This window comes from Schistocerca piceifrons, chromosome 9, assembly GCF_021461385.2.
Source record: "Schistocerca piceifrons isolate TAMUIC-IGC-003096 chromosome 9, iqSchPice1.1, whole genome shotgun sequence".
NCBI lineage: Eukaryota > Metazoa > Arthropoda > Insecta > Orthoptera > Acrididae > Schistocerca > Schistocerca piceifrons.
Window position 1 is genome coordinate 99364200 of NC_060146.1, and position 23028 is coordinate 99387227.

Consider the following 23028-nt stretch of genomic DNA (forward strand, 5'->3'; position numbering starts at 1 on the left):
ATTTAATGAAGATCGGAATGAAACAGTAATAACTGATAAATTGCAACTCTGCCTTGCCCCATTCTCTACACAAACTTATTCCTCTCTAAATTTTACTTCGCACCATCTGTAGACTATTTTTCTATGTTCCACTTCCTAATAGTGTGTGGAAAAATTGAAATTTAAATATTTCAGCACGAGCTCTGATTTCTCCTATTTTGTTACGATGACAATTTCTCCCTATGTAGGCTGGCGACAGTAAAATTTTTCACGTTCAGAGGTGAAAGTTGGTATTGATGTTTCGTGGAAAGATCTCGCCGCAACGAAAACGCCTTTGTTTTAATGATTGCCATACCAACTCATTTACCATATCCATGACATTCTCTCCCCCATTTCGCTATAATGCTAAACGAGCTGACTCATTAGGACGGTTTCGATGTCCTCCATGAATCCTATCTGGTGAGGATCTCACACTGTGCCTCAGTACTCTAGGAGAGGACGAAGAAGCATGATGTAGGCAACGCCTTTAGCAGACCTGTTGCAGCTTCTAGGAATTCTGTCAATAAAATGCATTCCTTGGCTCAGCTTTCAATCAGAATTACCTATATGTTCGTTTCAGTGTAAATTATTCGTAGTTGTAACATGTAGAAAATCAGTTGAATTGATAGCAATTAAATCTGTGCAATTTATTGTGTAACCTGAATTTAGTGAATTCATTTTAGTACTCATGTGGATGAAATTACACTTTTCATGATTTAGAGTCAATTCTCGCTTTTCGCACCATACATAGATCTAGTCTAAATCTTTTGGCATGTGGTTTTAACTTTCTGGTGACTTTGCCATACGGTAAATAACAGCGTAATCTGCAAACAATCGAAGAATGTTGCTCCATATCACGTATTTTCTGAATCCTTGCTGACCATGTGCTAACAGACCATTTTCTTTAAGGTAATTTTTGATATTTGAATACAGTATATGTTCCATAACCCTACTGCAAACTGACGTCAGTCATATTGGTCTGTAACTCATAGGACTACTCCTATTTTCTTTCTTGAGTATTGGTGTCACGTGTGGAAGTTTCCAGTCTTTTGGTATGGCTCTTTCATCGAGCTCTTTCGTCCTGCATCCTTTGAGACTGAAGCTCTTTCTGCATTTTCCCGAGACTTCCCAATATAAGCGCCCAGTCCATTCAACACAACACCCACTACCCGTGTAGCCATCTTCCGTGTATGCTTGACCCGTGACCTATTATGGGGAACCGAAAATCTCACCACTCTATGGCGTAAGTCGAGAAACCTGCAACCTACACGGTAACAGAACCGTCTGAGCCTCTGCTTCAGATTCTCCATCCGGCTCGGCACGAAAGGTCCGCAGTCGGTCCGGTTGATGCTGCAGATGGTGAGATCTGCCTTAATCTCGCGAGCAGGATTGACAATCTTTATCACTTCAGCTAGTCGCCTGAAACCAGAGAGAAACTCTCCCAATCCAGTGCAACACACATTTTTAGTACCAACATTAGCCACCACCTTCAGTTGGCTGTACCCTGTGTTCTTCATGGTATCAGGAACCATTAGTTTCACGCCTTGAGTGACTCCTCCAGATACACACACACAGTGTAGTCTGGATTTGTTCTCCTTCCAGACCACCATAACCTTTAGAAGCTCCATTACATGTTTGGCTTTGGAGTTCCCAACTAGCAGTGAACCCACCCTTTGTGACTGCCCAGACCTCGCAAGCTTTTCTGGAACTGGGCGAGTGGCGGCATCTGGTTCAGGATTTTTGTCAAGCACATTTATAGCGCCCTAAATCTGTTCATCAGATGAATCAGGACGGACACTCGATCGCCCCTCCCCTCTCCGGAGGAGGCCACATGTTGCCACACCCTGAAACGACCGATCACTTGGCTACGGTGAGGCATTATCCTTAATGTGGGCTGTAGCCAGGGAGGGTCACAGTGGTGGACAAATCGGGGGATTCAGTGTACGTGCTGGAAGTACTTTGCTTCCTTACATCTAGCCCCACATAGTGAAGCCCACTGGCAACAGCCTCAACCTGCACGGCTGAAACCAGCACCAACTGCAGTTGTGGCTGAAGCGTTACCAATTCAGCTCGCGTTGGACTGCAACAGTCACAGTCCCTATCCATACTAAAGCCGTTGGAAATATACACAACATTGTTATAACTCCATGGAACCGTGATGACTGGATACACAAATACACAACAAATTTAACAATTCTCACTAAAATGTGCACAGTAAATAAAAATTAACACACTTCTGGTTATTATATGCGCGTTACAGCTCACAAACGAAACGTTGTGCTCTGGTTTGCTGCTGCCCAACTGAGTAGCTGTTTTGTTTGTCTCTGAAGTCGAGCCTCAATCTCCTAAGAGGTGTGATGATACTACTGGCCTTACAGTGCACTGTTTTCATATAGGTCAGAGTAGTTGTGACTGAGATGTACCTTGGGCGTGCTGACGTTGATGAAGAGGCAGTCCTCGTCGCCAATGTACTTCCCCACCAGGAGGTCCATCTGCGGTGCGACGTTGCCCTCTTTAGTCGCATCTCGGACTCCACTCCAAGCAGCAGGCGGTTGTGGTGGCTGAAACATACAACATACACACGTACTGTCACAGAGCTGCAGCCTCACACGTTGTCATGGAGGTAGTGATTGACGTTTTCACTGCACACTTAATATCCTCCTTGAAATAATCACAAATAATACTTTATAGTGACAACTGGCATCGGCTATTACTTTTTCAATCGCTACAGTGATTGTTAATCATGGTCTATACTGCTTAACGCTAAAAAATGTTTTGTGTGGTTGCGTCAAAATGTTAGTACGGAGTACTGTCCGCTGCTGAGTAGATTGTCGGTGTCTACATGTCAAAGGCGGATTACAGTGCCACAGAGGCTAGCGTTCTAAACACATTGTTTATGAATTCAGTTCTGTCACCATTGTAAGGGTGACTGATGTGATTTAAGAAATGTAGACTACAACATCAGAAAGAATAGCAAAATTGTGAAACTTTACTTACTACGCGAAAGGCCAACCGAGCGTGTCCTCTCGGAAAGCTATTGCACGGATACCAGCTGTGCTACTGAGAGACAGATCGGTCCCCATCAGCTCGGGTACTAAATTAATAACTATCGCACAACGTATTTAACAGTATCAAAGTAGTGCGCCTTGTAACTGAATAATGAATGTTGGCCTTGACAAAAACGTAGAGTATACAGAACGGTAAAAGATTCACTAACTACTACGAAAATTTATTCCAATCATATGCAGTGCATACGTCAATGAATGACATGATGTAAGATTTAATTCAGCACACAATAAACGACACAACTATTAAGACTATTAAGAAATAGCCATCTACATTAATATCATATGAAAAAAGTCGTTGTTTAAGGTTATTACGAAAAATCTCAAAAAGCTCTTGACAGTTTTAGTACCAATTTTTACACAGTACTATAATTAACTTTCAGACAGACAGAGACTACATATTTCTTAAATATGTATGGTATACAAGGTGAAGAAAAGTTCAAGCACTCGGACTTCGCAGCGCCATTCCTCACTTATTGGCATTACAAAAATGTCCCTCACAAAATGACATCCTACGAATGTTTCCGGCAGTAAATTGACGTTAAAGATAGGCAATCTGGCAATGTTGTAATCACACGTACAGCAAGTCTACCTGTCCGTATATCACCGTAGTGCTGTGCAGTTCGTGCCGGGCGGAGTGGCCGCGTGGTTCTAGGCGCTACAGTCTGAAACCGAGCGACCGCTACGGTCGCAGGTTCGAATCCTGCCTCGGCCATGGATGTCTGTGATGTCCTTAGGTTAGTTAGGTTTAATTAGTTCTAAGTTCTAGGCGACTGATGACCTCAGAAGTTGTCGCATAGTGCTCAGAGCCATTTGAACAATTTATTTTTGCTGTGCAGTTCGTGCAGTGGATCGCGTTTTGGGTTAGCTTACAGGAGGTCGGGGGTTCGTTTCTGGATCGAGGCGTGTTTGTTTTTATGTGCCAGTTTCATTCTGCCATATAAAATCGTAGTATACACCATTTCTTAGTCCACACGTACCCGACATTTGCGTAATACAGTGTTTTGTAACGGCGAACATAACAGAAGTGTGGTGTGACAAGTCAGAAACAGGCAGTTTAAACAAAACAACATCAATTTCGAGATGATTTCACAGTTAAGTAGCTTAGCATCTACTAGTTATTTATAGTACTTGCAGTACGTCCGCTCAAATGTAACACATTAGCAACTAGTGACAATATTAATATTAATGACCGCATGACGTTTACAAAAGAATACGTTTTTGTAAGTCCATCCTTTTAGCAGGACGTCTCTGGGAGGACGGCCGTTTACTATCTTGACAAAAAATAAAAACACCGACAGCCGTCCTTATTTTATTTTATTTTGTCGCTACCAGTTTCGACACTTCATTGCGTCATCTTCAGTCTATTTTGATGTGGTACGGGTGGATACTCTCCCCATGCAAAACCCATCAGTTGCCAGCCTTACTGGAGTGCTGACACGTGAGTTTCAGATTATCTGTGAATCCAGTAAGGCTGGCAACTGATGGGTTATGCATGGGGATCGTATCACCCTGTACCACATCAAAACAGCCTGAAGATGATGCAATGAAGCGTCGAAACTGGTAGCGGCAAAATAAAATATAATTATAAGGACGGCTGTAGGTGTTTTTATTTTTTGTCAAGAAAGAATACGTTGTCCTCAGAGCAGACGCTCAAAGCGACTCCCAGCACGTCCAAACGTTGCGCTACCCGCTGGACCCTACAGCTGAGGCAACATGGCTTCATCTACAGATACAAGAGCAGCATGAACGCGCACTATCAGTTCTTCCAAATGTGTCGGCAGAGCAGAATACACATGCTCCTTCAAGTGTTACTACAGGTTGAAGTCCAGGGGATCCGGGTCAGGTGAACGCGGTAACTATATAACTGGATCCCCCCTCCCCGCCTGGGCCACTTTCCTGGAAATGCTCTGTTTAGATATCGTCGCACATTGACTGCAAAGTATGGAGGCGCACCACCATCTCGGAACGATATCGTCTGCCGAATATGAAGTGGAGCCTCTTCGAGTGCGTCAGGCATATAGTTTGAGTGCCATGCATGAGACCTTCGTGCAGCCAACCAGTCGGGCAACAAGTAGGGATACAAACTCCTGTCTGCCAACGTTCCGCTCGAGACGTTGATGCCAAAGCGAACCTGATATCCACGGTCGCGGGTGACGTGTGGGTCAACCTCACAGTAATGGTGAGGACTGTGCTTATTGAAGACGCTCTCCGGTGCGAACGTTACTTCATCTGACCGTATTACAGTGTTAGTGAAGTCGTCGTTGGCTTCCCGTTGTTGGAACCGTTCACAGAACTGCATCCCCATGCAGCTGTTGGTCAATGATAGTCAACGACCTTGCGTTTTGAGCCACGCAGCTGCCTAGCGACGAGGACTGCCTCTTCATCAATGTCAGCACGCCCAAGGTACGTCTCAATCACAACTACTCTGACCTATATGAAAAGAGGGCACTATAAGGCCAATAGGATCCTCACACCTGTCAGAAGATTGAGGTTCGACATCAGAGACAAACAAACGAGCTACTCAGTTGGGCAGCAGCTACCGTCTACGCAGCAGCAAAAGTGTTTTATTTTTTATTTACTGTTCACATTTAAGTGAGAATTGTTAAATTTGTTGCGTATTTGTGTATCCAGTCATCACGGTTCCATGGTGTTATAACACTGTGGTGTATATTCCCGTCGGCTTTAGTATAGACAGGGACGTCGCGCCGCAGATGGACCTCCTTGTGGAGAAGTACATTGGCGACGCTACGTGTATTTTGTTGCGGTTCTTGGTATGTGACCTCCATGATAACTTCCTCAGTACCTGGGGTAAGGCGAGCCCTTGGACGACCTGTCGTGCGATGTCGGAAGGAGACAACCTGTCTCCAGAAGGCGCAGCTCCAGATGACGAAACACATTTTTATCTGGATGAACCAGGATATCTACAGGGTGTTTCAAAAATGACCGGTATATTTGAAACGGCAATAAAAACTAAACGGGCAGCGATAGAAATACACCGTTTGTTGCAATATGCTTGGGACAACAGTACATTTTCAGGCAGACAAACTTTCGAAATTACAGTAGTTACAATTTTCAACAACAGATGGCGCTGCGGTCTGGGAAACTCTGTAGTACGATATTTTCCACATATCCACCACGCGTAGCAATAATATGGCGTAGTCTCTGAATGAAATTACCCGAAACCTTCGACAACGTGTCTGGCGGAATGGCTTCACATGCAGATGAGATGTACTGCTTCAGCTGTTCAATTGTTTCTGGATTCTGGCGGCACACCTGGTCTTTCAAGTGTCCCCACAGAAAGAAGTCACAGGGGTTCATGTCTGGCGAATAGGGAGGCCAATCCACGCCGCCTCCTGTATGTTTCGGATAGCCCAAAGCAATCACACGATCATCGAAATATTCATTCAGGAAATTAAAGACGTCGGCCGTGCGATGTGGCCGGGCACCATCTTGCATAAACCACGAGGTGTTCGCAGTGTCGTCTAAGGCAGTTTGTACCGCCACAAATTCACGAAGAATGTCCAGATAGCGTGATGCAGTAATCGTTTCGGATCTGAAAAATGGGCCAATGATTCCTTTGGAAGAAATGGCGGCCCAGACCAGTAATTTTTGAGGATGCAGGGACGATGGGACTGCAACACGGGGCTTTTCAGTTCCCCATATGCGCCAGTTCTATTTATTGACGAAGCTGTCAAGGTAAAAATAAGCTTCGTCAGTAGACCAAATGCTGCCCACATGCATATCGCCGTCATCAATCCTGTGCGCTATATCGTTAGCGAATGTCTCTCGTGCAGCAATGATAGCGGCGCTGAGGGGTTGCCACGTTTGAATTTTGTATGGATAGAGGTGTAAACTCTGGCGCATGAGACGATACGTGGACGTTGGCGTCATTTGGACCGCAGCTGCAACACGGCGAACGGAAACCCGAGGCCGCTGTTGGATCACCTGCTGCACTAGCTGCGCGTTGCCCTCTGTGGTTGCCGTACGCGGTCGCCCTACCTTTCCAGCACGTTCATCCGTCACGTTCCCAGTCCGTTGAAATTTTTCAAACAGATCCTTTATTGTATCGCTTTTCGGTCCTTTGGTTACATTAAACCTCCGTTGAAAACTTCGTCTTGTTGCAACAACACAGTGTTCTAGGCGGTGGAATTCCAACACCAGAAGAATCCTCTGTTCTAAGGAATAAACCATGTTGTCTAGAGCACACTTGCACGTTGTGAACAGCACACGCTTACAGCAGAAAGACGACGTACAGAATGGCGCACCCACAGACTGCGTTGTCTTCTATATCTTTCACATCACTTGCAGCGCCATCTGTTGTTGAAAATTGTAACTACTGATATTTCGAAAGTTTGTCTGCCTGAAAATGTACTGTTGTCCCAAGCATATTGCAACAAACGGTGTATTTCTATCGCTGCTCGTTTAGTTTTTATTGCCGTTTCAAATATACCGGTCATTTTTGAAACACCCTGTAGCAGCATACTCAGGTAGGAAAGGACCAGAAGCATATACACGTATTGACTGTCTGTGTATGCCATGCGTCTGCCACTCCGTTTTAGAATAACAAAAGAAGGAGGTACAATGTGTACGAATGTACATAGAGTTTCTCATGGACGCGTTACTTCGCTAGCAACTAGTTCCTGTCTGACGAACGATATAAACACGTCATTAGTCTTAGCGGGCTATTCCACCTAGCGCGCATCACCTCTATTACAGCTTTTGTTCTGCATGATTCATCCCGACACCGTTAACTGTGAAATGTTCGTTTTCGAATTACACTGTTTCCCTAACGATGACGGACGTGATTATTACTAATAGTAATAACAGTAACGCATGAAGGTATTTACTAAAGAGCATGTGCTCATCAGACTCAGTGTTAAAGACCATAATTAGTTGTATCATGGTGACAATACATACAAATGGTAACAGAGTTTGGGAATTATTTGCGAAGCATGTTGCCAGCCCTACTGTTGACGTAAGGCCCTAACGAAATGTAAAGGACCTGAAAGTGCCAATAACAATCGATGGGATCGCGGGGGAGAGCACACAGGAAACAGTTTGGAACCCAGTAGATGCAGCGTTGCGAAACAATTCGCGTTCCACGACGTGCAAAAACCTTCTTAACAAGATGACCAATGACGATTGTATTTCCATTTCTGTGTTCGTAGCATGTAAGTGGAAATGTTTTCTGAAAGATCCACTGTAATCGCTGTATGACGATTAAGACGCCAGAAACCGTACCTTGCAGACTACATTTAGCAAATAAAAATATATACGCCTCGACCCAGCGACCTTCTGCATACTAACCCAACGCCCTGTGTACGACACCCTGTCAACTACTCGTATATACTGATGAAGCTACCGTACATGTGGTTACAGTGTTGCAAGATTGCCGTCTTTGACGTCCATTTATTGCCGGAAATATGCTCAGGACAAAACTTCGTGACGGCCTTTTTTGTGTGGCTAGTATGTGAGGAATCGCTCTGCGAAGTACGAGTGCGCGAATTTCTCTTCACTTTGTACGGGGGTATTCGGAAAATGAAGAAAGATAGGTCACGAAATGGAAACCACAGTGAAAATCAAAATTGTTTTATTTGAAATGGATAGCTACACCTTCCAGCTACTTCTGTACACAGTCGCCACTCAGACATCTGTGGTAGTGTTGTACCAACTTTTCAATTCTCTCGTTATGGAAGACAGCCGCCAGTACTACTCTGGACTGCAGCTCGTTGTCTGAGTCAATATATTGCCTTCATAGCCAGCGGTTCATTTGAGTAGAGATGAACCTCAGAGGTAGCCAATTACGGGCTGTATTGTGGGTGATCAAACACTTCCCATTGGAAACGCTGCTGGAGCATCTTCATTGCCCCTGCAGATTGCGGCCGAGAATTGTGTAAAGCGAACCGCATGACAGTTATGTTATGTAGGTTGCATAGCTTCAGGCGAAATATTTCGCCAGGCCCTCATAGTTGGCAGGAGACGCTAATTTCTAGCCATCTTTACGTTCTAAGTGTGGGCTCAGAACTACAAAGAACGACATGATGCGATCGACGGGCGTACTAGACACAGTGCCCAACGCATCTGTGCAAAGCTTCATCAGATTTTCATTGTATTTTCCATTCCGCGACCGATCGTTCCTTACCTTTCGAATAACCCTCGTTTATTGTTCCGTCCGTCAGTATACCTCTAACGTTGACTTAATACTTAAACCGAGCGGGCATTTTCACTTTTGACTTACGCGTTATGCTGCTGGACTGACAATTTTTTGACAAACTACCTATTGGCTTCTGTCTCGGGTTCTTCGGCCGACGTTCATCTAATGATTTATCTGACGTTTCGCCAGCACGAGTGGCTGGCATTGTCAAAGCTTCACCCTCCATTGCCGGTGGTGAACTGGAGCCGAGCTCGCGGGCGCAGACTATATGTACCTGGCGCGGCAACGTCCGAGGGCTTCTCCGCGGTCATTTCCGGTGCGGTTCTCCTCTCGCTACCTGCGACGGTCGTTCGCTGCAGTACGGGAAGCCAGGATCCGTTTACCTTAAGGCTTTCCTCTTTCTTGTTGAAACTGTTCGCGTGTTTTTGTATTTCTACAGCTTCTCTGAACAAGCGTGTGTGATAGTGCTTCTCTACAGCCAGAACTTCCGTGTCGGCGAATTTTATTACGTGGTCGGTCTCATTCAGTGAGTGCTCTGCCACGGCCGATTTCTCCACCTGCCCCAACCTGCAATGTCGCTTATGCTCTTTGATCCTGGTGTTAATTGATCGTCCAGTCATTCCGACATAAACTTTTCCGTATGTGCATGGTATACGGTATATTCCCGACATTGCAAGTCGGTCTCTTTTCTCCTTCGCCGATCTAAGACACTCTTTGATCTTCCTTGTCGGTTAGAAAATCGTCTTTACGCCATGTTTGCGCAATATACCGCCGATTCTGTCCGTCACTCTGGGAATGTATGGCAGAAATGCCGTACCCGACATTTCTTTTTCTGGTTCCTTACTTCGTCGAGTGTTTGGCTCTGTTACACTTCTAATATAATTTGTGGAGTACCCATTGCTCCTCAGAACAGTTTCCAGGTGTTGCATTTCTCGTTTGAGGTGTTGAGGCTCACATATTCGTCCTGCTCTCGTTACGAGCGTACTAATCCTGCTTCTTTTCTGGCTCGGGTGGTGGTTTGACAGTTTGTGCAGGTATCGGTCCGTGTGTGTCGGTTTTCGATACTCGCTGTGTCCCAGGTTTTCGCCGTCCCTTGTGACCAGCACATATAGAAATGGTAGTTTCTTGTCCTTTTCTACTTCCATGGTAAATGTTATGTTGGCCTGGAGGCTGCTCAAGTGTCTTAGGAAGTCACCGAGCTGTTCTTCACCATGGCTCCGCACCACGAAAGTATCATCGACGTACCTGTACCACACCTTAGGTTTGCAAGTCGCCGAGTCCAGCGCCTGTGCTTCGAATTGTTCCATGAAGAAGTTGGCCACGACTGGACTGAGAGGACTACCCAATAGGCAGTTTGTCAACAAGTGGCCACGAAAGCCTTAACAATTTTGACAATTTTTTGTCGAACATCGTCACAGACGATGAAACATGGGTTTATACTTCGAACCAGAAATAAAACGGCAATCGGTGTAGTAGCGCCAAACCACCTCTCCTCGGAAGCAGAATTTAAATCCGCACCCTCAGCTGGTAAAGTCATGGCGACGGTCTTCTGGGACTCAGAAGGGACTATTGTGTTTGACGTTCTCCCTCGTGGCACAACGATCCACTCGCACGTGTATTGTGCTGCCCTTAGTAAACTGAAGAAACGTGTTCAGCATGACCGTCGTACAAAAATGCAATCCAAGTTCTCCTTCTCCACGTCAATGAAAAGCCTCACACAAATCTGGGCACCTGTGAAGAGGTCACAGAACTTCATTGGACTGTTCTATTATCCATATTACAACCCGAAGTTCGCACCTTTCCGAGTCCCATCTCTCTGGCCCAGTGAGGAATGCACTCTGTGCGAAGCAGTTCGTGGCTGTCGGGAGTGAGCCGTGGGCGGCTCGCGTTAATGCCATTTTACCTTTTGGGCATGAGTGGCGCCTTATTCCTCCCTTAGTTGCCATCTGAACGAGTTGCACACTTGCCTCCATCAGTGGCAGCAGCAGCGTTTATCGATACTGGTACTCCTGCAACTTCTTTGGTGTAAGTTACATTTCCGTGTCATGGTGTGTGTGGCAGGTGGTCGATTGCAGCGGAACAGCGAGGAAGTCTCTGCGGCGTGTAATCGGGCCGGGGCCGCTGGTGGCGTGCACACGCCGTCGGAGTTGTGTGGCACTAGCTGCGAGAACTGCTCAGTTCGTCGCCCACCGTACCTGCATACTGGAGTTGAGTAATCACTGAACCTGTCATGAAACTGTTGTGACATCTCTTGGTTAACTGCCAGTTGTTGCATCCTGGGCTGTCCCCGCAAGCAGCAACGTAATGGTGTGTCGGAGTCGACAAAATTTTGCAGCCGTCTCCCTGTATGGTGTTTAACTTTGATAATGATTATAATTTATTAGTGAAGTGCACCAGCAGTATCTTCTGTCTTGTGGCCGTTAACGTTCCAGTCACCTGGCCTTGTCGTTAGCGTAGTTTTGCAGCAATGTTTTCCTCGCAGTGTTCATGCTGTCCGGCACGGCGTGTAGTTTTACGGTTTGATGTTGTTCTCTTTTTCTCTTTGAGTGTTTATTCTGCCTTAGTCAAGGCGTGTGTGTGGCATTAATAAGAGATAATCCTGATGCGATTCTCGTCTTCGCTGGTACCTTTGGTTGTCGTGCTGTTGATTGGGTGGAGGGAAAGTGATCAGGTATTGGTTGGTTCGTCGGCCGTCCGTAGGTCGTGCTGCAACTCGATTGTGTAGTGTTACGCTTGGCTGTCGGTCTCACCTAAACTGTGGTTAGAGTTTCCTCCCCAGGCCGATCCTTGGAACACTTCTGATCACCACTGTTTGTTGAAACTTCCTGTCAGATTTAAACTGTGTGCCGGACCGAGACTCGAACTCGGGACCTATGCATTTCGCGGGCAAGTGCTCTACCATTTGAGCTACTCAAGCACGACTTATGCCCCGTCCTCACAGCTTTAATTTCGCCAGTACCTCGTCTCCTTCTGGACCACTGTTTGTTGTTTGTGATTGTTATTTTATTTGGTGGTAGGTATTGTGCCAGGCCTTCAGCCGTGTATTAATATTGTCTGTTTTATGTTTAGTATATGGTCTTCAGCCAAATTTCATAACAACTTTAAGATTAGGCCTTCAGCAGTGTTTCATTTACAATTCTTCTTGCTCTATATTTAGTCCTTCAGCCGCGTTTGTTTCAGAATCTGTGGCATTAATACGTAAATCCTTGTCTGTAAGGTTTCTCTTTAACTACGTTGAATTCTTGAAACGGCCTTCTGCCGTGTTCTGTAAATGTTTATCTTAAGGTTGTCGTTAATTATTCGTGACTAATTGCTTGGGCCTTCAGCCGACAAGATACTTCAAGTTTTCTTCAGACGTTTTCCTGTTGTACTGTGTAAAGGCTTATCTTTAAAGTCTCTCTTTTATTGCGTAAAGAAATTTTTTTTAATTGTGCTTTCGGCCGAAGAATTAACATGAATTTTCCTTAATATGCCCTTTAGCCGGAATTTGTAAATTCTTGGCTTTTAAAGAATTTCCTTAGCTGGTATGAAATATTATTTCGGCCTTTAGCTGAGAAGATATTGTGATTTTAGCTAAGTAAGGCCTTCAGCCGTTACTCTAAATCCTTCTATTTATTTAAAAGCAATCATTTATATTCTGGAGAAGTTACTTGGGCCCTGATCCGTGAATTGATCTTATTTGTTTTAAAGAGAAAACTGTGCATTGGTTTAAGTAATAAAGTTGTGTGTGTTCTTGTATAACTAACAGTAAGTGACCTTGGCCGCTTTCCACAAGCTGATCCGCTCTTCTGTCCTGCGAAACCAGGTTTCAGGGAGGTTAATAATGCAGCAAATCGTTGTCAGATCCGACGTCGACCAGCAGAGTTGTACACTGAGCGCATACAGGCCTCCTTCGCTACTTCTTATGTTATTCTGTTAGGCGGAGACGAACCCAGCGGACACACACTTTTGAGTACGCAAACTGGTGTGTCAACACTACCAGTGGGGACGTCCAGTATTGCAGCGCGATGTCTGATTGAGATCGGTTGATCACCCCGAATGAGAGTGTCCGCACGTTCCACCATTACAGGAATGACACCTGTGTGCGGCCAGACGGCACACGGGAGATCGGACACCTTTGCCCGACCTTGCTGCGATGATGGCAGACGCCTCGCCCAACGACTCACCTTGCTTTTGTTCACTGCCAGGTCTCCGTAGACACTCCGTAAGCGATGCTCTGGTTTTCGACCAAAAAAACTCAATGACAGTTCTCTGCTTGGAACGCAGCTCCGTTACGGACGCCATTTTGAAGTACAGTGTCGCCAGTGATCGGAACTTCATGATCCTATAGGGGATAAATTGAGAATATTCCACAGCGTCGCGCAACAAATTCCGTATTTTTCAAACTGAAATTGTCAAAGAAAAAAAGTGTTGCGTTACTCATCGAAAGCTACTCGTAATTTGTGTTTTTAAGTGATATAAAGATCCGTTATTTCACAATATATGCATTTTTTGGTACTTTTTAACATGACATTTTGGGACCGTTTCTGCACAGAAGGAAGCAGCAAGTAGCCAAAGCAGCAAGCAGCCACTACGGAAAATGCTAATTGTTTACACAAATAGCGGCGTTACCGGTTTAGAAACAAGACTTTTATCTTCAGACGACGGTTCACATTTAGATATGCCTTTTTTGTTGTTTCCGGCCCCTTATTTCCGTGCGCCGGACATTTCTCGTGGTGGTGGTATCTTGCAGCAAAAACTGATTTTAGAAATTATCTATTTAATCTAACTATCCTTAATGATGACTGAAGAGAATGTAAAGAAATCTTTAAGGTTGAGATATTGTAGTCTACTTACGTCGAAAATCCTGCGCCATTTTGTTGCGGTGTTATTTGCTTGTGTTCACGACGTCGTCCACAGTACATACATAAACCCTTTATTTAATGTATACGTCGTGAACACATGCAAACAATATTAGAATAAAGTGACGTGGTATTTTTGACGTAAGGGAACTGTAGCTCAACATTATAGATTTGTTCACATTGTATTCAATCATTACTAACGATAGTTACGTGTACATAGGTCGTTTCTGCCATCGTTTTTCGCTGTAGGGCAACACCACCCCAAGAAACGAAGGAGCAATAAAGAGTCGTGAACTTAAATGAACGCCAAAGAAATGTGTATTTAGACGGGAAGAGCTCTCTGAAGACGAACCCGTTGGTTCGAAATCAGTAACGACGCTAGCTGTGTGAAAAACAGCGTTGCCAATAGTGGCTGGTTTACTTTTTTTCTCCTTTCAGGAATCAGTATGTACGGTATCGTTATGAATGTGAGATGAATATCATTGAAAATGTTAACCGCGAAGGAAATTATAGATTGACACAACCATTGGCATATTTTAAACTTCAACAGTAAAGTAAGTCTTATGCAGAATTCTACTATCTTTTAGCCTACAGATGTACAATAGAGCAGACGTTCTGAAGTTTGGCTGTCACTTTCCGGCGTCGAAGTCATTGTCATCTGCCAGGGCATGGTGAAGTACATTATGGCTGGGCAGTTTCTAAATTTCATTTAAAGATGACTGTGTCGAAAATGCAAGTTGCTGCCATTGAAGCTAGTGTGGTGACCTGCGTAGAAAGCGAACTACACAAGAGGGAAAACATTCCCAGCGACCAAGAGGCTCAAGGAGTCGTAAGCAGCCGTCGAAGACTCCTCTGCAACAGGGGGCAGTCAGTGGGTACACCTGGCGCGACTGGAGTGGAAGAATCTTCTAACTGGCTTGAAACATGGGGACAACATAAAAGCTACAGACCTATGTTGGATATCTAAGGATGTGACAAAAGTCCTGGCATAGTGATATGCACATTTACGTACCGGGGTAGTACCGCGTACGTAAGGTATAAAAGGGCAGTGCACTGGCGAAGCTGCCGTTTGTACTAACGTGATTCGTGTGATTATGGCCACACGACGGGAGTTAACAGACACTGAATGCAGAATGGTAGTTCGAGCTAGACGCATGGGACATTCTGTTTATGTAATTTTTAGGGAATTCAATATTCGGAGATTCACAGTGTCAAGAGTGTGCCGAGAATAACTAAGTTCAGGTATTACCTGTCACCACGGCAACGGTGTGACCGGCGGCCTCCACTTAACGACCGAGAGCAGCGGCGTTTGAGTAGACTGGTCAGTGCTAGCATACAAGCAACACTCTGTGAAATAACCGCAGAAATCAATGTGGGACGTACGGCATCGTATCACTCAGGACAGTGCGGCGGAATTTGGCATTAATGGGTTACAGCAGCAGACGACCGACGCGAGTGCCCTTGCTAACAACACGACATTACCTGCAGCACCTCTCCCGGGCTCATCACCGTACAGGTTGGACTCTACACGATTGGAAAACTGTTGATTAGTCATATGAGTCCCGATGTTAGTAAGAGCTGATGGTACGGTTCGCGTGTGACACAGACCCGTTGAAGCCGTGGAAGTAAGGAAGATTCGGTTTAACTTTCCGTCGACATTAAGGTCATTAGGGATGGAGCACAAATTCGGATCGTATCAAGGATGGGGAGGGAAATCAGCCGTGCCCTTTCGAAGGATCCACCTCGACATTTGCCTGGAGGATTCAGGGAAATCACGGAAAACCTAAATCTGGATGGGCAGACGCGGGTTTGAACCGTCGTCCTCCCGAATGCGAGTCCTGTGTGCTAACCACTGCGCCACCTCGTTCGATACAAAGCCATGGACCCAAGTTGTCAACAAGCCTCTGTGCAAACTGCTGGTGGTGTCATTACCGTGTGGGCTGCATGTACAGTCGTGGATTCCTGTCCAGTCCTTGCATTCCTGTAAACGTGATTTGGATCGAAAGCGAAGCTACGATTAATATGCTGATGTATCGACTGCAACTAGAACATTTCGAATAAAGAGTAGGGGAAATTATTATGCGGCCCTCATCTTCGGTAACTGTGGTAGCTATTTTCGTTGTTAGGATTTCGTCACGTAAATCGGTAAAAATGGAACCCTACGAGTCTCACTTTCTTGGGCGTCTATCTGTCTACCAAACCCTTAAAACCCGTTTACTTCGAGTATGGGTGGACATAATAAGCGGAAATGTACCTCACGTCCTGCGGTATACGGTCCCTTGGTGGTGTAAAAAAGTGAGCTATGTCAACGCAATCTAAAGATACGCGAAAGGTCAAAAAATGGCTCTAAAAACTATGCCACCAAAATGCTTAGGTCATTAGTCCCCTACATCTAGAACTACTTAAACCTTCCTAACCTAAGACACATCCATGCCCGGGGAAGGAATCGAACAGACGGCGCAAGCAGCCGCGCGGTCCGCGATATGACGCCCCCTAGCGCACGGCTAACCCGCGCCGGCAATCTGTTAACATCATCTGGTGTTGCTAAAAAGTTATTCACTTCTAGAGAATGATTTTCTGCGCAGTTCATTTAAGAAAGAATAACTGAAACATATTTGATGTTACGGAAGACGAAGGACGCCTAATTCATTTCCCCTTGTCTTTATTCATGATAGATTCGCAATCTGAGCACACGTACTATCCATAACCACACTTAAGATCCAAGTCATAGTCACAGATATGCGAATACAACACATTGGCTTATACCTGAGGTATTTCGTATCCCACGAAGTGGTGGCAGACGATGCTGTGGCGCCTTCGAAGGGTGAGTTTCTCCAGTATCTCAGCACATCAGCTGCGCGAACTTGCATAGTATGTTGGTAGCACTTGCCTGTTATGCTGTGTAGCAGACTTTAAAGCTGTGCGGACCAGCATAACGAAAAGGCGAGGGGTCTCGCTCGTTTTATCCACGACTGTACATGGAACGGACTTGGTTCTCGGTTATGTTCAGCTTTTTGTAAATCATTTATGGAGTTTGTGTTCTCAAACAACGTGGAATTTTATTGATGGCAGTGCGCTATTTCACAGGGCCACATATGTTCGTAATTGGTTGAAAGAACATTCTGGACAATTCGAGAGAATGATGCGGCCACTCAGATCGCTCAACATAAATCTCATCGAACATTTATGGGACATAATCGCGAGGCCAGCTAGTCTACAAGTAATGCACCGGCAACACTTTCGAGATTATGGACGGCTGTAGAGGAGGTATAGCACAGTATTTCTGCACGAAACTTCCAACGACTTGTAGACTCCATGCCACATCGAGTTCCTGCGCTACGCCGTACGAAAGGAGATCCGACATCATATTAGGGCGTATCCCATGAGTTCCGTCATTCTGGACGCGACATGCAACACAGATCCTAACACGATTAGCAATAGCACACAAGGCCTTAGTGGGTAAAGTATTGGAATTTTTTCTTAACTAACGATAAACTTTAAAAATCAGATAACAATTCGCGGACGAACGTTGCAAAATACCTTTGTATGTCTTAGGTATGCAGCCCCTGCGGTTCACCAAGAATGTGGGTCAGAGATATGTGTTTCAGTACCATATAGAGATAGTAGACACGTCTCACTGCTATCGAGGGTACTTTGAGGGCTATTCAGTATCGGGATACGAGTCTGCAATCCACAGCCAAGCTCCACAGTCAATATTTCTGCTTTGGGTTCGCTTTTGAGGACGATAATGCACGGCCACTCCATGCCCATCTCATGAACAGCTTCCTCCAGGAAACAGTAACCAACCTAATGCAACAGCCTTCCCTATCCACGGACATGAAACTGATTGAGTGTTACTGGGACCAACTGAAAGTTGTAGCGAGTCATCGTAGGACAATCCCTCTCCCTTCCCCACTACTCCTTCCTCTTCCCCTGTACAACGTCTGGATGGATACTTACATGGTACAGGCTTCAGCGGAAAAGTCTCAACTATCTTGTGGACAGAATTCCAAGTAGGAGCGCCAGGCAGGTTACAAAGCATGGGTTGGACCAATCCAACACTGAATGTGAGCCACAAGTAGTTTTTGATATCACAGATGTGCAATTTTCAGTACTAATGTTATGTTTTCTTCTTTAGTTTCAAAACGTCCATCTTTCCAAACTGTGTTTCAGTCTAGACCTACAAACGTTCCCAAGCAAGCTGTGAAAAGGTTTATAGCAGTTTATATAATTTTACCATTAGTTCACAAACATAGTACTCACGTCCTTGCTGTTTTGTTGACAGATGTCTCAGTTACATCGGCAAATTGTTATTTAGTTCCTACAGCGAATTGCATAACAGATCCTCGTTAGTCGGATAGCATATTTTGATTTAATGTGACACGCTGTGGACTCTTTACCATTTCCAGTCTACTAGGCTGTCTTCCAGTCTCAGCCACGAATACTGGCAGGCAACAAAATATTCTTAGAATCATCCAGACGTTTGGAAAATGTCCGGTTTTCATTCAAGGTTTTGGAAGTCAAGTGAAGTCAGATACCACTATAAGCTGCTTTCATGTCTCTTACTGAATCGAGTACCTGTCATGGGAAGACATAGATCAATCCTGGGTAAATTATTTTTTTAACAAAGTAAAAAGCATGTGATACTATGATAGACATATGTGCCGGTATTAAAAGGATAAATTCTGCCACAACCAACTACAGGAGAGAAACGAGAAAAATGGAAGTTATTAAAAAACTCAAACAGAAGGAGATGAGGTACATAAATCAACTTCCTCACTTCACTGAATTTCTCATATAAGTTTTTTTCTCTATAATTTATAAAATAATACCTGAAAGGAGTACTTGATGGGTAAACGTGACAAATGTTACTCTTTCTGATGAACACAGTTCGTTTACTTATTCTGGCGAGAGTTGCAACAATGAGTAGCATTATTTTTTCTGTTATGTAGCTGACGTACTCGAACCAGATGCCTACAAAACAATGTAAATAAAATTTGTATCAATTTCAGTTAGAAAAGTTCCGAGATTTGGGTGCAGTAGCAAACTCCTGTACATAACTGGCTGCGTGCATATTGACGTTCTGGTAGCTGAATATTCATTTAAATAAATTATGAAATGAGTGGCTATTTCCTGACTACAAGACTGTGTGCGCCATCTACACGACTTGTGGACGAGATGTAAAGTTGCTGAAGTCACCGACCAATAAGTTTCCCCGATGCGCTGCTTCCCAGTCGTGTTTGGTTAGGCGGCAGAATGTAGCCTTACAATGGCGTTTACAGGGCAGGCCAGAATGCACACACAAACGAAGTTCAGTCTGCCGCAGATAATGACGTGGAATAAACACGGTATCAGTATCCAACGAGTACGTTGTCATGTAGCCGGTGTTTGGCTAGTGTCTGCACCATATAAACGAACCAGCCTAGAGTGTCCTCCCGAGACACCAGCAACTTTACAAGTAGTTTACAGGCCGATATTAAGATGCGTTCAGTACTGCTTTTAGGAAAAGGCTACTCGTTTGAACATCTCATTGCAATGACCATTTCATCACTAAATATCCTGTCAGTTACCTACTGCAGGTTGCATCCACCCTTAAGGCTCTGAACGGTTTTAGTTGAAACACCCTATACACGAGGGTTCCAACTTTAATAGTGGCAGCTATTTATTTACACCACGTACAAAATAGATACGTGTTTCAAAGTTTTACTGACCTTCAAAGTAGTCACCAGCATCGTGTATAACCCGTTGCCAGCGATGTGGAAGTCGTAGGATACTCTTAGCAGTGCCAGTTCGAGCGGCGCAATGTATTGCCCGACGAATTTGTAGCAGTTCTGAAGCGAATGCCGTGAAGTATTTCCTTCAGTTTAGAAATTGAGTTGAACTCGCGAGGGCGTAAGTTAGGGGAGTGCCGTAGGTGGCATAGCACTCAGCGGCCCCATCAGTCAGACAAATCAGTAACAGCTTGCACTGCACGTACTTGAGCATTGTCCTGCAAAATGATGGTCAGGTCCTGCAGAAAGTGTCATCACCTCTGACCTACGACCAGCTTAGAAGTGATGACACTTTCTGCAGGACCTGACCATCATTTTGCTTGACAATGCTCGAGCACGTACAGTGCAAGCTGTTACTGATTTGTTTGACTGGTGGGGCTGCTAAGTGCTATAACACCTACTGCCCTCCCCGGACTTAAGCCCTCGTAAGTTCAACTAGATTTCTAAACTGAAGGAAACACTTCGCGGCATTCGCTTCAGAACTGCTACAAATTCGTCGGGCAATAGATCGCGCCGCTCGAACTGTTAACACAACTGGCACTGCTAAGAGTATTCTTCGATTTCCACATCGCTGGCAACGTGTTATACACAACGCTTGTCACTACTCTGAAGGTCAGTAAAACTTTGAAACAAGTATCTATTTTGTACAAGCTGTAAATAAATAGCTGCCACTATTAAGTTCCAACCCTCGTGTGCGTATTTGAGATCTTCATAGGCCTTTGACACCGCGGAAATCGTCATTTTGGTGCCCCTCTTTCTCCTGGTGCCACAGTTTCTCTTACCATTCTATCCTTCTTCCCAGTTAATGGTGTTAAAAGCGTTAGCAGGTTCAGCTATATTTCTCAGTTGATCCTGCAGTATTTGTGTCTATCACTTGGACATACATTTGCGTCACACAGGGTAAATCGGCCATAAGGAGTAAAACTTCATTGTCCAAGCTGCACGTATTCGAAAGACAAGCTGATGATTCAGCTGTGTGGAGGCGATGGGAATTAGTGTATTTCCCGAACGGAGAATCTCTCATTCTACAACAGAGCTAGCTCAAATCAAACTTTCTGCCAGATTAACCCTCGCAATACCAAGAGGTGGCGGGATTAGGCAGATACTTTATGCCCGCTTATTGAAAATATTGTAATGTGGTGAGTTACATTGTATTTTACAGTTTTGAGAAACATGTTTCCCGAATGAAAAATGTTCCTATCACAACACAAGAAAGACAAATACGTCCTGTGCAGACTTAGGGATGTAAAAGAAGGGAACTAGCTTTTAGACTTGTCTGGCAGTTTCAAAGATGTCTACGTCAAAACATTTTGCCATATTTGGAATTTTTTTACTTCTTACTATTAGCACCCATGTCATGTAGACTCATGTAAAAAAAAAAAAAAAGCAAGCCGAACGATTCAAAATGGTTCAAATGGCTCTGAGCACTGGGACTGCCGGCCGAAGTGGCCGTGCGGTTAAAGGCGCTGCAGTCTGGAACCGCAAGACCGCTACGGTCGCAGGTTCGAATCCTGCCTAGGGCATGGATGTTTGTGATGTCCTTAGGTTAGTTAGGTTTAACTAGTTCTAAGTTCTAGGGGACTAATGACCTCAGCAGTTGAGTCCCATAGTGCTCAGAGCCATTTGAACCACTATGGGACTCAACTTCTGAGGTCATCAGTCTCCTAGAACTTAGTACTACTTAAACCTAACTAGCCTAAGGACATCACACACATCCATGCCCGAGGCAGGATTCGAACCTGCGACCGTAGCGGTCTCGCGATTCCAGACTGCAGCGCCTAGAACCGCACGGCCACTCCGGCCGGCAAGCCATAAATGGTTCAAATGGCTCTGAGCACTATGGGACTTAACATCTATGGTCATCAGTCCCCTAGAACTTAGCACTACTTAAACCTAACTTCACCTAAGGACATCACACAACACCCAGCCATCACGAGGCAGAGAAAATCCCTGACCCCGCCGGGAATCGAACCCGGGAACCCGGGCGTGGGAAGCGAGAACGCTACCGCACGACCACGAGATGCGGGCACCGGCAAGCCAAAAGAGGTAGGACGCTCATATGCATAGGACATGGACATTAGTGAATTACTCACCCCAGTGTCTTCTCCCCTGTCAGCTTCATGTCCTGACTCAAGTTTCTCTGAGTTTATACTTAACATGGATCTTATTTGAAACCTCTGTTCATGGTATGTGCCTGGGCAAAGGTAACGCACCGTATGACTGACTGCAGGAAGGTCTACAGACTCTTACTGAACAGTGCAGCGACTCATAACAGCCTAAGATCGAAATAAAACATCTCTCATTTATTTCTATAAAATGTCAGAATAGGTTTGCAGTAACCTACACTGCCCTTGGTCTACGACTGTGAAAAGACGTCTGTACTCTTCACCAACACCAGCCATGGAAATAAACAATTCTCCATCTCAAGATTATGGTGTGAACCATCTAAACGCTTAGTGCTAAAACAAACAAGTGGCTGACGCAGGGAATGTTTTATTTGTATAGACAAGAACGTGGCAAAAACCAAAATATTTGTCCTATTATTTGCTTTTTAGCTGGAGTAAAGTAGATTTTTTTTAAAAAAATCTCCTACAAAACAGTAGATCTGAGAACACTGCTGTCAAGGCTCAACTTAACGCCGGCACAGATAAGTATTTGGGATCGGTACATCAGTGCCACATACTGTGGCACCACTGTAGATGCAGAGTAATCGGAAATTCTTGTAACAGACTTCTAGGACTGGTAGAGAGGCGTGAGCACATAATATTCTGAATAGGAATCCATGTCCGAAAAGTCATCCAACGACTTTGCAGAGCGTCAGTCACAGGCACCGGCGCTTGTAAATGTTTGTACATACAGGGTGATTCCGTGATGATGTCACAAACTTTCAAGGGTAATGCAAATGAGCGTTTGGCGTCATTGGCCGTGAGGCCCATTACGGGGCAGGTCTGGCCGCCTTGGTGCAGGTCTTATTACATTCGACGCCACATTGGGCGACCTGCGCCACGGATGGGGATCTACATCTACATCTACATACATACTCCGCAATCCACCATACGGTGCGTGGCGGAGGGTACCTCGTACCACAACTAGCATCTTCCCTCCCTGTTCCAAACAGAACGAGAGAAAAATGACTGCCTATATGCCTCTGTACGAACCTAATGTCTCTTATCTTG

The 23028-nt window shown here is 44.9% G+C and overlaps 1 protein-coding gene across 1 annotated transcript in view; it reads right to left on the minus strand.

The window, feature by feature from the left end:
* Positions 1–23028, minus strand: part of LOC124717250 (esterase FE4-like) — a 207730-nt gene that overhangs the window by 180326 nt on the left and 4376 nt on the right. The window contains exon 2 of the mRNA XM_047244051.1: positions 2442–2579. Within this exon, the coding sequence (XP_047100007.1) occupies positions 2442–2579 (138 nt within the window). The remainder of the gene's footprint in view (positions 1–2441; positions 2580–23028) is intronic.